Source organism: Pseudorca crassidens, chromosome 15, assembly GCF_039906515.1.
Source record: "Pseudorca crassidens isolate mPseCra1 chromosome 15, mPseCra1.hap1, whole genome shotgun sequence".
NCBI lineage: Eukaryota > Metazoa > Chordata > Mammalia > Artiodactyla > Delphinidae > Pseudorca > Pseudorca crassidens.
The window spans coordinates 68,198,439-68,215,741 of NC_090310.1; the positions used below are offsets into that span (position 1 = coordinate 68,198,439).

Here is a 17,303-nt window from a genome sequence, read left to right on the forward strand (position 1 = left end):
CTAAAGACATTTGCAAAGCAATCCCAATGCAGAATCCTTCTAGATTTTTATGATTGTCTTCCTTGTAAGCTTTTCTGGTCCACACCAATTTACCAGCATTTTCTTTAAGCAACTCACCTTTCCAAAACACTTACCATAGGTTTTTGGGAATTCCCTGGTGGTCCAGTGGTTAGAACTCCGCGCTTTCACTGCCGAGGGTGTAGATTTAGGAAGAAGAAGAAGGAAAGAAAACGTAGGTTTTCATAGACACGACTCTTGTCTCAGTCGTATTTCATGGGTTTACATAAGAAATAATTTGAGAGATTGCAATAACAAGGAAAGCAAACAGGTTAGAGGACACACATTTCCTTTTCTTGAGACGCACGCCGTTCAACTCGGGCAAAAAATTCTGAGTGCTTAGTGTGTGCGGTAGTCCGCTGGATGGGAGGGTTCAGTCTTCCATGGGCAGCAGGGGAAGTGGGGACTATTGATCAATCCAGCTAACCTGTTAAGTGATGACATTTAAGAAGTATCTGCATTAAGTATACACTTATTTGTGTGGCCATTGCTACTTATCGTCTAGTTCTGCTATTTCAACTCTAGACCCTGGGAGACCAGGGCATCCCAAAGGCAAAGGTCCTTCATGATGGAGTTTCAGGCAGTGCCTCTAGCCATGTCCCCTCATCCGCTGCGTAGGTGACTACCTAGCTCCGATTTCCAGTCCTGGGATGGACTTTGACAGGACCAGCTGGACCCTATTGGGGTCGACATGGGGGCCGACATGTTTTTGATCATTTCTACTTTCTCAGTACATCATAAGCACTTATACATTTTTGTAGAATCAATGACCAGTTAGCAAATAAGTGAAATAATGGAACTAAGGCAATTAGCACAGGGCCAGACCAAAGCCAGGGAACTCACTCAGGCTTTCTCTTCCCATATTTTTCAGATTTGCAAAATAATCCAGAACTCGGTGACCTCTGACCTACAGCCTTACCTCCAAACTCTGCCAGGTAGGACACCCCACCCATCCCTGGGATACTTGATTTTTACTAATTTTTATAAGTGCATACATGTACCTTATAAAACCTTACATGGAAGAGAAGTGTTGAAAGTTAAAATTAAAATCCCCTTTTCTCCCCAAATTTTCTTCCAAGAGGTAACCTATTTCCTTTGAATGTTCAAATATAAATATACACATACATAAGCATATGACTATACATTCACATATGTATTCCTTTTGTTCATGAATATATGTGAATATGCATAATTATGAATATATATGTTAGTCTATAATAATAGAGACATTGTTCTTTTGTAACTTGTATACTTTGGAGATCTTTCTACATCAGCACATATAAATTGATCTCATTTTTTAAAACTTTTGTGTAGAAGTTAATACGGAGAGAAAAGTGCTCAAATCATAAGTGAAGAGTTTTTAGAAACTTTTCACGAACTGATCACATGCACGTACCAGCTTCCAGATCAATATACAGAACACGACTGGCCTTTCAGAGTCCTCCCGTGTCTCCTTCTGACACTGCCCACCCCTCAGGGTGACCACTAACCCAGCTTCTGCTAGCAAAGATTAGCTTTGCACTTTGTACATCAATGGAACCATACAGTAGAGTCTGGAGGCTTTCTCTATTCAACTTTTTTTTTAAAGGATACACATTTTATTTATTTATTTATTTTAATTTATTTTATTTATTTATTTTTGGCTGCGTTGGATCTTTGCTGCTGCGCGCAGGCTTTCTCTAGTTGCAGCGAGCAGGGGCTACTCTTCGTTGCGGTGCACGGGTTTCTCATTTCGGTGGCTCCTCTTGTTGCGGAGCACGGGCTCTAGTCGTGTGGGTTTCAGTAGTTGTGGCACGCGGGCTCAGCAGTTGTGCCGCACGGGCTTAGTTGCTCTGCGATATGTGGGATCTTCTCAGACCAGGGATCGAACCCATGTCCTCTGCACTGGCAGGCAGATTCTTAACCACTGTGCCACCAGGGAAGCCCTATTCGACTTTAAAATATGAGGTCAATCCATATTGTTGCATATCGTGAGTTCATTCTCCTGCTGTGTAATCCACCGTGTCCATGTCTCTCCATTTATTTATCTATTGTACTATTGAAGCCCATTTGGGTAGTTTCAGTTTTAGACCATTGTGGGTAGGTGCTGTGAACATTCTACCTCCTGTGGATGCACGTCTTTGGGTATATACCCAGGAGAGAAATTACAGGTTCTTGTGGTGCACATAGGTTCAGCCTTAGCAGATCCTGCCAAACAGTTTTCCAAAGTGGTTTTAATAGACCTCTTCTTTTTTTTTTTCCTTTGGCCACGCCACATGGCTTGCAGGATCTTAGTTCCCTGACCAGGGATTGAACCTGTGCCCACTGCAGTGTAAGCACGGAGTCCTAACTACTGGACCATGGGGAATTCATTTTAATAGCTGTACAGTGTTCTATCTTAACGGATGTCTCCATTTATTTAATAAGTCCCCAGCTGCTGGATAGGTAGGTTTGTTGCCATCCTTTGCTATTGCCAACAGTGGGGCAGGGAGCGCCTCACACCACCTCTTCCCCTTCAAATGAAGCAAGTGGAGGCCCCGGATCTCGGCTACACACATAAAGTTGGCAGAAACAGGCCCTGGCAAATTGTTGAGGTGTTCTCTCATGCCTTGGCCCCCAGGTCCTCCACACTCACCTGTTGACATTCCCCTTCAGCAGAGACCCAGGCAGGCACAGACACCCAAGTGCTTGGGACAGAAAACTCCCGTCCCTCCAGGGCCTTGGAGGGGAGTCTCTGGGCCCTTTGGACATGGCCCAGCCTTCCTGGTTATTTGGTTCGTACTGGTAGGAGGCTGGTTTCCTGGAAGATCAAGGTCTCGGTTGTAAACTTGGGGAGCAATAGCTTTGGCTGGAGAGTTTTTCCTATTGTGTGGCTTCCTAGGTGTGGAAGGGCTGCCAGACCTGAGTTCCTCCTGCCCTCAGGGTATGTGTGTGTGTGTGTGTGTGTGTATGTGTGTGTGTGTGTCTGTGTGTGTGTGTGTGACTGTGTGTCTGAGTATGTGAGACTCTGGAAACTGCTCAGGCTCTGGGCTAAGCATACCAACCCCCTTGTGGCTAAATCACCAGTGGAACCGAGGAACCCATGTCAACTCTTTCTCGGCAAAGGAGTTCTTTGCCCCCAGCACTGGGCTGGGTGGAGGGTCTTAAGGTGGAGGGGCAGGGGGCTCTGAAGAAAGTCACAGAGAGTGTGGGTCAGCCAGAGCCCTCACCCCTTCTCCCTCGTCTGCCTCCTAATTCTGCCCTTCCCCCGTTCAGTCACCATGGAGATGGACATTTTCGCTGGGATTGATTACAGCTTAATGGAGGCCCCTCAGGCAACAGCGGAAATACTGGACGTGATGCTTAAGGTAAAAGGGTCTGGGGCGGGGGGCTTGGGCGGGTCCAGGCCCAGTGCGGGGTCGCCTCAGGGTCAGCCCTTCCTGGGGCCTCTTGTTCTCCTGGCTTCAGATCTGTCCTCATCTACCCGTGGTTCCCACTGTGTCAAGGGCAGGGCGATATGGATTGCTGCGGGGTGTTCCCAGAGCCAGGATCCTCCCACGGTGTCTTTTTTTGTTTTTTTAAGCTTTTTTTTTTTTGGCTGTGCCTGTAGCTGTGGCGCACGGGCTTAGTTGCTCCGCGACGTGTGGGATGTTCCCGGACCAGGGCTCGAACCTGTGTCCCCTCCATTGGCAGGCGGATTCTTAACCACTGCGCTACAAAGGAAGCCCCTCCCACGCTGTCTTACATCACTTAGGCCTTGAAACTTCCCTTCCCCCTTCCTCCCCTCTTTCACCTTTCCCACCAAGCAGGTGAGGTCAATCAGAGCTGGCCCTCAGTGGTGTAGAGGAGCTGGCCAGGAGGTCCTATAGGTTAATAGACCAAAGCTTCTGCGGATCGTTTCATTAAGAGATTCTGGATACACACTTTGATCCAAAGGAAAACATCCTTTTTATTTTTTAATTTTTATTGGATTATAGTTGATTTACAATGTTGTGTTAGTTTCAGGTATACAGCAAAGTGTATCAGTTATACATATACATATATCCTCTTTTTTTTTTATGTTGGGGGGTAGGAGTTTTATTAATTAATTTATTTACTTTTGCTGTGTTGGGTCTTCGTTTCTGTGTGAGGGCTTTCTCTAGTTGTGTTAAGTGGGGGCCACTCTTCATTGCGGTGCGCGGGCCTCTCACTATCACGGCCTCTTGTTGCGGAGCACAGCCTCCAGACGCGCAGGCTCAGTAGTTGTGGCTCACGGGCCCAGTTGCTCTGCGGCATGTGTGATCTTCCCAGACCAGGGCTCGAACCCGTGTCCCCTGCATTAGCAGGCAGATTCTCAACCACTGCGCCACCAGGGAAGCCCCCTTTTTTTTCTTTTTTTAAGATTCTTTTCCCATATAGGCCATTACAGAGCATTGAGTAGAGTTCCCTGTGCTATACAGCAGGTTCTTATTAGTTATCTCCTTTATATATAGTAGTGTGTACATGTCAGTCCCAATCTCTCAATTTATACCTCCTTCCCTTATCCCCTGGTAACCATAAGTTTGTTTCCTACATCTGTGACTCTACTTCTGTTTTGTAAATAAGTTCATTTGTACCCTGTTTTTTTAGATTCCAAGGAAAACTTATTTAATGGAGTTTCAGGCAGTGCCTCCAGTCCATGTTCCCTCATCAGACTCTATAGGCAACTACTTAGCTCAGACGTCCAGCCCTGGGATAGACTTAGAAAAGTTCAAATGGATTCTATCTCTCTCTCCAGGGTGAAATTTTTAGCCGTGATCACCGCTCCCCGGTTGCCTTCCTTGCTCCTGTCATGAGCCTTCCAGAAGAACACAGCCGAATGATCTACTTTGCCATCTCTAATTATGTCTTCAACACCGCCAGCCTAGTTTATCACAAAGTGGGATACCTGAACTTTTCCATCACAGATGACATGGTGAGAATCATAGCACAATATCTCCCACAAATGACACTGTCTCCTTCCTTCTTTCCTTTCCACACATTTACATCAGTGAAATAGTAAATCATGACTAAGAAGAAAGATCAAGAGCAGGAAAATATGTTAGTATGATTTCCCTTTTCACTTCGGCTGCCAGAAAGCTCAAAGTTCTTTCTCCCTTAGAACAATTGTGGAAGACTTTGTGGCTTGCTTGTCTGTCTTTTACTTTTCCCTCCAGACTCGATCTGTTATTCTAATTCATACTTTCTTTCATCCTGATGGTCTGTGGAGGTTTTAAAAAAGATTTTAGTGAATGGGGCAGGACAATAGATACACTGATAAATGCAAAAGTTACATAGAATAGAAAATAAAGACCAAGTTAAAAGTAAAGCACAATTTTATAAAGACACTGGGCCCCAAAATTGATTTTTTTTAATATCACGAATCTCTGCAGGAGCTTCCTGTAGCCAAAATGGAAAGGGTACATGATTTAGTGATTCACAGCAAAAAGGAGAGACAAAGTCTTCCGAGCACTTAGCTCTGAAATAACTGTCTCTATGTATAAAGAGATGTGGCTTTGTATGAAGGTTACTGAATTTTAGAGTGGATCACGTGGTTAATATTTCTTTCCGTTTCTTTAATATCTCTGGGGTTTAGATGGATGTTTCTTGTAGCTCTTTGTAAAAGCCGAGGCCTCGTGAACGATGTAGGGAGGGTGGGGGAAACACAGTGCAGTCCAAACTGGATGGTCCAGCCTACCCTGGTAATAAATTGAGGACCAGCAGTGACGGATGGAGTGACATGTGTCCTTTGACTCACCCACACCCAGGCCTTTTACTTCTATGGCCATGTTCGAGTCACCCTTCCCACCTGTGGTACAGTCCTTTCTTTCAGTGGGTGGGATCACGGTAGCTGTGTTTTACTGAGCGCTCACTGTGTGCTAAGCCTTGGGCTAGATGCTTTGTACCCACCATTTCCCTTAGCCCTCACAGTGACCCAACAAGTGGGGACTATAATTATCTCCATCTTATAGGTGAGGAAGTTGGGGCTCAGAGAGGTAAAGGCACTCACCTGACATCACATAGTCACGAAGCCAAGAGTCAAACCTAAATCTGCGTGATTGAAAATCTCACCTTGTGGATCCTCTGATTGAGTCGTGAGTGTCACTTATGGCCCAAGGAGAGCAGGCAGGATCCCAAGGACTCGTGTGCTCATGGTGGATGCAGAACAGGCGTCTCGCCGTTGCCATGGTAACCCGGAGCAGTCAAGAAGCTACATTATTGGGCTTCCCTGGTGGCGCAGTGGTTGAGGGTCCGCCTGCCGATGCAGGGGACACGGGTTCGTGCCCCGGTCCGGGAAGATCCCACATGCCACGGAGCGGCTGGGCCCGTGAGCCATGGCCGCTGAGCCTGCGCGTCCGGAGCCTGTGCTCCGCAACGGGAGAGGCCACAACAGTGAGAGGCCCGCGTACCGCAAAAAAAAAAAAAAGAAGCTACATGATTGAATATCCCCCCACTTCCCCAACTCTCTTCAGACCTTCGGCTCCGGCCGGAGCACCTAAAACTTCTTTGTGTCCCTTTGCCGCAGGTTCCGCCTACTTCTCACATCCGACTGACCACCAAGTCCTTCCGCGCCTTCTGCCCCCGGGTAAGGCTTCCCTCAGCCCTCAGGGTGCAGGCTGAGCCCCCAACACTTCAGGGGTTTTCTTTAAAACCTCCACACTCCTCTCAGCTTGACCAAGAGTCAGAAGGCCAGCAGTGGGGCCCCCAGTGAAGGCCGTGGTGCTACAGGTTTGGGGACTCCCTTCCCTTCAAGGCCCAGGTAACAGAGGCCTGAGCCCTGTGTCTCGTGGGACCACAGGCTGCCCAGTCTTTTGTTGATGATCTCTGACAATACCAAGGAATGCCGACATGTCCCACAAAATGTATCCTAATTAATAACACCAAGCAGTTACAGAGGGCGTACTAGGGGTCAGGCACTGTTCTTGGCGCTTGAAAAAATTATTTTTTGAATGGATAATAAATTCTCACTGTTCAAGATTCAGAAGACATAGAAGGTTATAGAGTGGAAAGTCCCATCCACTCCTGTCCCCTAAACATCCAGTTCACACCCTGAGTCTATCAATATTGTCAGATCGTACACATCTTTCTGGGGCTGTTCTAGTATATGTGAACAAATGTCTTTCCTCCATTTTCTTACACAAATGGAGGTATATTTTACACTCCATTTTGTACCTTACTTTTTCCCTTAGTATACCAGGAGATGATTCCATGTAGGTAGATAAAGAGCTTCCTCACTCTTGTTTTCTTGGGAATCCAGTCTGCCATTGTATTATGGATGGACCATAATTTGGGTAATCAGTCCCCCATGGAAGGACATTTACGTTGTTTCCAGTCTTTTGCTACATCAGTGTTGCAGTGAATAACCCTGTAGCTTGGTCTTTGCTGGACTAAGCTCTTCATGTTCCATATCTCATTTAATCCCACAGAAATCCACCTGTCCTGTCGCCTCTCCCCTACCTTCTGAGTCCCCCCAAGACACAGCTCAGACAGGTTGTAGTGTATAAAGTTCCTTGCAGAAGGCTTGATGATGGCTGAGAGGAATTATAACGGTGGGAAAATGGCTGAACTTTAAATACTGCGGTACCTGGGTCACGTCCTTCCATAACATACCCTCACAGCAGGCCCTTTCCCTCCCTAGAGCCCCACAAAAGCCCAACCTGCCACCATGTTGTCGGCGCTAGCTTTAGAGGGACCTTGGCTTCATCCTGGTTCCAACATCCCTTTTGACCAGAAAGAGGAGGAAACTCTCCCTCTCCCTTCCTGCTCACATCATAATCAACCTGACACAGAAGCAGCTCGGGTCACCTTCTTGGTCAAGTGGTTTACCTCCTCAACCTTCTAAAGATCTCCCTTTTACAACTGAATGTAGATTTTATATTTGCATAACCAAAAGGCTCATGGGACTGTCGTTCCTCCACCAACTTCCCCCGTAAAAGGAACAGTCTTGACCCCAAAATAAATTCTAATTAAAAGGAAAATTGCCAGCTCTTTGAAATGGTGGGATCTAGGCGTGCTGTGCTTCAGAAACAGGGGTGTCTGGGCTTTGCATGTGCAGTTACCTGAGTGTGATGGGGGTATAGAGAAAAAAAGAGCTCTCACCCATTGCCCAGGGAGGGGTGTGGAGTGAAAAAGACATCAGCCTAATCTTTCTGGAGGACAGCTTGGCAATCAATAACTGGCAGAAGCTTTAAAAATATCCCTGCCTGGGGCTTCCCTGGTGGCGCAGTGGTTGAGAGTCCGCCTGCCGATGCAGGGGACGCGGGTTCGTGCCCCGGTCCGGGAAGATCCCACATGCCGCGGAGCAGCTGGGCCCGTGAGCCATGGCCACTGAGCCTGCGCGTCCGGAGCCTGTGCTCCGCAACGGGAGAGGCCACAACAATGAGAGGCCCGTGTACCGCCAAAAAAAAAAAAAAAAAAATCCCTGCCCTTGGACTCAGCAATTCCATGTCTAGGAATGTATCCCCCAAAATAATAGCCAAGGGTACACAGGAGAGTGGTCTTTAAAATGGCAAAACCTTGGAGACAACTTGATGTGCAATAATGTTAGATCAATTGCAGTACCCATGCACAGTGGAATACAATGCATCCATGAGATAAGTGACACAGACTCCGTATGTCTGACGTGGAAGGATGTCCAGTTATACCTTCAAGAGAAAAAGGCACAGAGCATTTTGTGGAAATTAAACCAACCAAAAAGTGTCCTCAGCTTGATCTGACTCCCTCAAGGTTCTCCCGGCAAACCTGCATGTTTCCTCCTCTTGACATAATTTCTTCATTCTGCCCTCAGTTAGCCAGACTGTACCCCAACATGAACTTAACGCTCCAAGGCACAATGGTCTCTGCCCCGTTCCTGAACTTCAGCCCTGGGAATCTGTCCTCAGCTGCCCAGATGGAGATTGAGGCCTCTGTGCTCCTGCCCAACTCCGTCAAGGAGCCCGTCTTCCGGCTTGGTGTGGTAAGGTTCAAAGGCTTGGCAAACATTGCTCCCTTTTCCTACATGCTTTTTCCCCCACTCCGCACCTGGCTAATTCCTTAAGATAGATCTCAACTTAAGTATCACTTCCTCAGATAGGCCTTTCTCGGTTGCCCTTATCCCTGATCTACCTTAGGCCCCTTGTCATTTTTTTTTCCTTGTGGCACCCTATTATTTTTCCTCATAGGACTTATTGTAAAGATACCAATGTAGCTGTTTGCAGGTTTATTTGCTTAATGTATGTTTGCCCAACTAAGTGAGTCTGGGCTATTGTGGCGAGGAAGGCAGAGGGGATCTTTGACCTGTTGCTCTGCTCTGTATCTATATCTGACCCCTGAAGACTACATTTCCCAGGCTTCCTTGCACTGACTTCCAGCTAGGTCAGCCAATGGAAGACACTGTCAGGAGAACAGAGGGTGGGAGGAAGAAAGAAGCCAGAGTATTTCTTCTTCTCTCTTTATCTTGGACAGAGACTCAGGCACTGACTGTGTCTCCTCCATGGTGCCTCCCCAATTCCTCCCTCTGTTCCTCCAGTCCTGGGGTGGAAGCAGCTTCCCACCTCTGCTAATCTCTGAGTTGCCTCTCCAACTCTTTTTTAACTTCTCAGCAATTCCATCATTTGTATAACCAATCCCCTGTATGAAATTCCCTCTTGGTTAAATATTGAGAGTTGTGTCTCCCTTCTCAATGGACCCTGTCAAACAGAGAAGGGATTCTGAGTTTTTTGGGGGTCCTGCTCACAGGATGGAGAACTTTGCTCTCTTGTTCCAGGTTTGAAACTCAGCAAGACAAATTTCTAGAGGAGTAATTGCTCCCAGATGTTATATCTGCAATTTGATATTGTTGTTATTGTTATCAAAATTGTTGTCAATATATTTTATTTTATTTTTTTAATTTTTATTATTTTGGTAAAGCAGAAAAGGATAGCTTCATTGCTTTGCCAGGCAAAGGGGAACACACCAGACTTCTGCCCTGAAAAACTACGTGTCCCCGATATACTTTAAATTAAAACATAAGCTATTATTATTACTATTATTATTTACTCGGGCTGAACCTTGGCCCTGAGATAGCTAGACATGGTCCCTTTAGAGATCTCCAGGCATAGGCCTCTATACCTTCTCTTGCTAGTATGTTCAAAGTTTAATTGCTATCATAGTCAGCAATTTCAAGTAAAAATATTCAAGTCCAAGTTCAAATGTTTATTGAGCACCCATGATGAGCTTCTTGGGAGTCTAATCTAGTGGGCAAGTTCCTGCTTTAACTCAGTGAGATGTTTGCTTAGAGGAGACAGCAGGTCCTCATAGTTATCCGTTCTGTACATGACAACCTCCTTATTTAGACCTGTTTCTTTCTACTGGAATTACCAGGCCACTAATGTGTCTGTCATGTTGACCTTCAACACCAGCAAGATCACTGGATTCCTGAAGCCAGAAAAGTAAGTCAGCCTCGTGACTTACATGGGGGGCGCTCAACTGGGCTCCATCTGACGCTTCAGCTGATTGCCTGTAGCTGGAGGTGGGATGTAACCAGATCCCCCTGTCAAACCGTGGGGCCCACGGTTTGGGAAGGAAAGTTAAATTTTACCCCAGTTGGCCCAATTCCTTTGGCCAACTGGATCTGCCTCCATAAACTTCCTTTTCACCTAACCCCCATTACTTCCAAATTTCTAAAGAATTTACTAATACTGTTTTTTCTTAATCTATGAATTTTAGACATCAGCAATATTGACTTCCTGAAATTATAGAGACTGAGTTCTTTTATGCTATACACTTCCCCTCTGCAAGTCTTCCCAATAAGGTTGTATCATTGTTTTTGGTTCCTCAATCGCCTTTTTCACTCTCACTGCTACCACACCCTTGGCCCTGTGCCTTCTCAAGCTGGTGTCTCCTCCTTTCTGGGGATCCCTACATTGCTTAGGTTTCCCTTGAACATAATGCCCACATCTCTGAATCTTCTCTGATTTGTTATAGGATACAAGTGGAACTGAAAGAATCTAAAGTTGGAGTATTCAATGTAAGTTATTATTGTTTTTATTTATGAAATGATTAGGGTAATAATTAATTTAGAGTATTTACTAAACAATGCTTTGGCACCTATAATAGAAAATAGAAAAGGAGAAGAGTTACTCTCTGCCCTAGAAAAGCATAGAAGTTCTTGAAGACAGGAACCATAGGGCAGAGGAACAGTTACCTCCCAATATAAGACAGTATAATTAAATCATCTATTGGACAGAATTCTTTTAACTGCAAAGAATAGAAAGCCAACTAAAAGTGTCTTAAGCAAACAGAAGGAATGTATAGGATCATAACCAAAAAACAAAAACAAAAAAGCTAAGGCTAGAGGTTTCAGGCATAGCTGGATCCAGGTGTTCAAATTAGTACATCAAGAATCTCCAAGGGAAGGGGAGAGGGGCGATATAGGGATGGGGGAAAACGGTTATTAAGGGATTATATAAAATCATGTGTGTGAAACTTTTAAATATTGTAGAGCACTACAGAATTTAAAGAATCTTTCATTCAATTTTTTAGAAAGAAAAAATATATATATTCCAAAAAAAAAAAAAGAATATCTCTCCATTCTGCTTTCATCTGTGTTGGCTTCATTCTCAGGCAGGTTCTTCCCACTGGTGGAAAACTCACAAATTTCCTGTAGTTTCTTTTTTTTTTAACCCACAAAAAAAAAAAAAAAAAAAAAAGCCCTCGTTGGATTAATCTTGGTCATGTGCCCATTCTTTAGCCAGTCACGTGGTCGGAAATTGGACAAGGTCAGTTGGCTGAGCTTGGGTTTAATCTACACTCCCCAAGCCAGGATTTGCAGTCCCAAACCACACGGACTGAGACTGGAAAGGAGGGTTGCCCAGGAGAAAATAGGGACTATTATTAAAACAAAAGGAATTGAGTGCTGGGCAGGCAAAACCAAAAGATGATTTCCACAAAGAGGAAAAAGAATGGGAAGTTTTACGTGGGCTGAAACAGTCGAGGAGAGATTTCTGAAAAGAGGGAAGGTAGGGTGATGGCAGCCACTCGCAAGCCAAGGAGGAGATGGAAAGACTTTCATCTACAGTAGTTGGCTTCCTTTTTACCATCCTATGGATACTGGTTCCCTCTGACCACACTTTACCTGACCGCCACTTCCCAGACTTTCCCTCAAGTAGAAGTGGAAAAAATACATCAAGTGTGGGGAGAAACATTGCCCACAGGGACCCTGAAGGATGACTCCTTTCAGAGAACAAAGGCTAAAGTCAATAATGACACACTAATATTGTATCTGTGCATGGCATGTAAAAATGTTCTATGAAGTAAATTATTCATATGTAAAGAGTCACAAAAAGACATCCTATCATGTTTTCAGAACATCGACTGTAAAAAATAAGACCTGTAGGGCTTCCCTGGTGGCGCAGTGGTTGAGAGTCCACCTGCCGATGCAGGGGACACGGGTTCGTGCCCCGGTCCGAGAGGATCCCACACGTCGCGGAGCGGATGGGCCCGTGAGCCATGGCCGCTGAGCCTGCGCATCCGGAGCCTGTGCTCCGCAACGGGAGAGGCCACAACAGTGAGAGGCCCGTGTACCGCAAAAAATAAAATAAAATAAAATAAGACCTGTAGAATCAGGTAAATCTGGATTCAAATTCAGACCCTGCTGCCCGATTTCTAGCAAGTCACTTTCATTCTGTGGGCCTCAGTTTTCTTATCTGTGAAATGGAGACATTAATATTAACTTCGAAGTGTTCTAGTGAAAATTGAATCAGGTGTAGATGTAATGCTCTGAGCCCTATACCTGGCACATAGCGAGTGTTAAAAGTTGGGTTTCATAATTTTTGTTTTGACTTAAAAATCTTTTTTATTATATAAGTAACTTGGGAAAACATTTCCACTGTAAAAAGAAAAATTAACTACTAAAGATAAGGCTAAGCCAAACCTTGATGTTCTTCCTGGAGGATAGATAGTTGGGTGTGTAGTCTTCCAAATTTTTCTATCCCTTTGTACACATACAAATGTGCATCTCAAAATAGTTTTATAAAATAGTAGCATGATGTAGGTAACTACCTGAAATTTGCTTTTTTTCAAGCCTTTTGCCATGTCAGCACATACAAAACCACCCCACCCACGGGGTGGCCTCTCTGGAGGTTTGTTGGTGGGCAAGATGGTACATGTGGTTATGGTGTACCTCTCCTATTCTCCACCAGGTGGAGCTGTTGGAGGCGCTGCTCAATTACTACCTTCTCAGCACCCTCTACCCCAAGGTCAATGGTAAGTATCACTATGGATTTTTCCAAGTCAAGAGTGGACACTGCTCTTTCGGGGAAAGAAAGCTGGGACCAGGGCTCTCCTGCAGGCTGTGTGACCTTGGGCGAGTCACTTCTCTTCTCTGAGCTTCAGTGGCCTGTCTGTGAGACGGGAGTGTTGAAGTCGGCCTCACCTCATTCCAGGCCTCTAAGGAGGGTTGAGGATAGGGGCAGTTTTTGGAACACAGTAAACCTCCTCCTAAGAGAGAAAGAGGGGCTCACAGAAGTGCCCACACACACCCTGAAGTGACAGGTGAGACTGAGAACCAAGTTAATATACAGGGTACAAGGCAGCCCACCTCTAAAATCACATTCCCCAGTTAGTTGCCATCTCCCTGGTCAAAAAATAAAGCTTAAAGAGACCCTGCTTCATTTGGCTACAGTAGAAAGCAGGATGCAGGTGGGGGGCAGAGAGCAAATGCCCACTGGATTCTTATCATGAGTAGACGCTGCCCCATCCCTGCCACTGTCTCCACAGAGCACCATGGCTGAGGGCTCAGGCTCCTCTGTCAGTCTGTCTGGTATCAAATCCCAGTTCTTCCACTTTCTAGCTATGGAACCTAGGACAGGTTACTTGGCCACTCTATGCCTCAATTTCCTTATCTGTAACATGGGAATAATAATCCCAATCTTTGGTGGTAATTAAATGGGAATATACCATGTATAGGGTTTGCAGAGAGGAACTTCTTGGTGTAAAATTTTCTCTGTAATTATTTATTAACAAATCTCTCTCGATGTTCTGCTGCAACCTCCAGATAAGTTGGCAGAAGGCTTCCCGCTCCCTCTGCTAAAGCGTATTCAGCTCTATGACCCTGTTCTCCAGATCCACAAGGTCAGTGGGTTCAGCAGGGTTCTGAGGAACTGGGGAGGGGGGTTGGTTAGCTTTCCTGGTTTGCAGGCTATAACTCAGTGGGTGGGACCCAGCCCAGCCCTGCAGCTGGGAAAGCCTCCACGGGGGTGGGATGGTTCAGGGTCAGCTGGATGCCATGAAGCTGTCCATGTGTCCTTTAGAAGTGGCACCTCTATGGGGGCAGGAGGGATTTGACACAACCTGTGTCACAACTTTCCACCCCCCGCCGCCCCGCCCCCCGGCCGTGGGTGACCTGGGAGAACCTCAAGACCAGCTCGTTTTAAAAATACAGCAATCCTAGCCATGCCAACAGCTCAGGTTCTAAAAGCCATTTGTAAGTTTTTAAAATTTCTTCTAATTTCTTGGGAATTCCCTGGTGGCCCAGTGGTTAGGACTCAGCACTTTCATTGCTGAAGGCCCGGGTTCAATCCCTGGTCTGGGAACTGAGATCCCACAAGCCGTGTGGTGAGGCCAAAATTAATTAATTAATTAATTAAAATAAAATTTCTTCTAATTTCTTAAGTGGAAGAGCTTTGATGTATTAATAGATACATGTTTGGTGTACCGTCCCTCAGAGACCTATTGCCCCACCACACTCATAGCTTGACTTCTGGTGTACTTCCTTCCAGCCTTTTGTCTCCTCCAAGCATTTTTTGAAATTGTTTTCTTGTTATGGATAGTTGCCTTGCTAGCGCTCAGACCTGTTTTCTTTTGGTTGCAGTCTAGTCTCCCTTCCCCCCACCAATGTTAAATTCTGTCCCAAGCATGCAAGGGACCATAATTTACTTAACTATTTGAATACCAAGGAATATGTCTGATTCTTCACCAGACTGTCCACTCTTCTGACCAAGCATTTTATGTGCCATCTGTGCCCCACGGTTCAGGTTATCTTTCTAGAAGAGCATCCGTAAGGTGGGATGACTGGGTTGGCAGGCTTGTGAGCATTAAAGGAGATGCTGCTTTGTGCCTGGTACATAGTCAACATCCAGCAAACAACAGCTACTAAAGAGAGGGACAGGCAGCAGAGCGATCAGGAACATTGAAACAGAGATCAACTGAGACATTTGAAAAACAAATATCCCGAGCCCTTTTGTGTCCAGAGATACTCAACATCCAACTATTGTTGAGAGTTTATAAGGAGTGAGACAGATCATTGTTCAAAGCAAGGACTGAGTGACGATTCATGCAGCTGGCCTCAGTTTTCTCCTGTGTAAAGTGGGGTGTAGCCCAGACCTCACTGGGCAGTTATGAAGATTAGATCTTCTAGCTCAGTTTGGCACCATGGAAGTCATTAGAAATTTGTTAGATTGACCCTTGAACAACACGGGTTTGAATGGCCCCATGTCCGTGTATACGCAGGTTTTTTTCAATAATAAATACAATACTATGGTACTACACCATCTCTGCAGTTGGTTGAATCTGTGTATGAGGAACTGCGGCCGCGAGGAACCGCGGATACGGAGGGCTGACTCTAAATTATACATGGATTTTCCCACCCATCGGTGCCCCTAACCCCGCAGTTGTTCAGCGGTCAACTGTATATACTATCATATCCAATAAAAATTTGAGGTCAGCTCTGCCCATGTGTTTGACCCCCAAAGGCAGGGGATGGTTGCTGTGGGAAAGAATTGGATTTTGCTCTGAGTTCAGAATTCCCACCCCTTTGGTGATGGAAACTTATGAGGAAGTAAGAGAATAAACCCCAGCAGCTCACAGTTTTGTCTTATTCACCAAGGAGAGAGAATTTAGGTGACACAGGGGACATTTATGAGGTCTGCCAGGAAGCAGCAGCTTGGGAGATGACAGATTAATTGCCACCTTAGAGAAGGTAGCTGGCAAAAGCTGTGCTTTATGGAGACCTTGGGAACACAGGCACACGCTCGTTTTACGCACTGACCTGCTTTCTGGCAGAGCTTGTGCTTCCCCAGACGTGGGCGTCCCTTTAAATCAGAGATGCATCTTTTTGGAGTAGAGGATGCTTTTACCATCCTGTCCTGTCTTGTCTCTCCTAGGACTTCCTGTTTTTGGGCACCAACGTCCGGTACCTGAGAGTTTGAGGACAGGGCGAAAGACAGGGCTTGGGGGCCACAGCTGGATTGCCAAGTTGCATTTCCAGATGTGCAGCGTATTCCTGGAGATTCTGGGAGGATGAAGACCATTTCTGTTGTCAGCTCTGGGGAACTGGCCTCTGTCCCCACACTCCTCCTTTTCAGCACGTACACCCACACCCCCTCTAACTCTGGATTTTACTTTCCCACCGGGATGGACCGTCCTCCCCCGCTAGCCTGTACTATCTTCAAGGGCAGGTCTTTTTTATTCACCATCGGATCCCTGTGCCTAGCAGAGTGCTTACACTTAGTAGGTCCTCAATAAATATTTATTGAATGGCTCAGTGAAGGAACCATCTGGTACTCTAGCTGAACCCCCCTACTGCCAACCCTCTCTTATTTAAGGGGTCTTTGGATGGTCAGCTCCATCTGTGGTCTTCAAGGATGAACCCTGACCACATTCCCATTTCTCAGCGCTGCTGCTGTGGGAACCTCAATGAGAGAACATGGGATTCCACTCCCTGCTCAGCCCTGGACCTGGTGCTGATGCTGGCTAAGACAACTGTCCATCTCAGTTTGGGGGCAGTTCATGGGCTCATTTCAGTACGTGCTCCCTCTCTCCCTCCCTCTCTGTCTGCTGCAGACACAGGAGCCAGAGGGTCTCCGGGAGCAAAAACTCAGCCTCCTGCTGCCCTCCCCATTGAAACGGGTGTAAATTAGGAGGCAATGGATCTGTCTAGGTTTTGGGTCTGACCCGAATAAAAGACTCATCCAACTGTTGTTTATGAGCCCCAAGCTTGGAGGAAGAGGCCGTGATTTCTAATTACTGAACAACCGGCCTTTGATCAGACTTTACCGAACAGTCATTTCCAAGTTATGCGGTTGGGCCCCCGGGGACTGGGAATCAGAAGGCTCGTTGGATGCTTTCTTAATTGTGTAAATGAGCAGGTGGATGGAGCTGCCGGCTAGCAGATAATTCACAGGGAATAGACCCATTTACCCTGTGTGTGACAGAGATGCATTCCAAGATGGGACGATGCACTGTCACCCAACTGGAGGCGGGGTGAGCCATGGCTTCGCCTCGTCCCTTTTGTTCACTTGTCTGCCACCATCATCCAACCTGTGATGGACTGT

General features: G+C 46.0%; 1 protein-coding gene across 1 annotated transcript in view; it reads left to right on the top strand.

The window, feature by feature from the left end:
- LBP (lipopolysaccharide binding protein) overlaps positions 1-16,976 on the top strand; it is a 28,887-nt gene extending 11,911 nt beyond the window's left edge. Inside the window, exons 6-15 of the mRNA XM_067708112.1 lie at positions 929-992; positions 3,292-3,383; positions 4,772-4,948; positions 6,539-6,598; positions 8,801-8,968; positions 10,354-10,421; positions 10,957-10,999; positions 13,173-13,236; positions 14,027-14,103; positions 16,134-16,976. Coding sequence (XP_067564213.1) covers positions 929-992; positions 3,292-3,383; positions 4,772-4,948; positions 6,539-6,598; positions 8,801-8,968; positions 10,354-10,421; positions 10,957-10,999; positions 13,173-13,236; positions 14,027-14,103; positions 16,134-16,178 — 858 coding nt within the window. The 3' untranslated portion in view covers positions 16,179-16,976. The remainder of the gene's footprint in view (positions 1-928; positions 993-3,291; positions 3,384-4,771; positions 4,949-6,538; positions 6,599-8,800; positions 8,969-10,353; positions 10,422-10,956; positions 11,000-13,172; positions 13,237-14,026; positions 14,104-16,133) is intronic.
- The last annotated feature ends 327 nt before the right edge of the window (positions 16,977-17,303 follow it).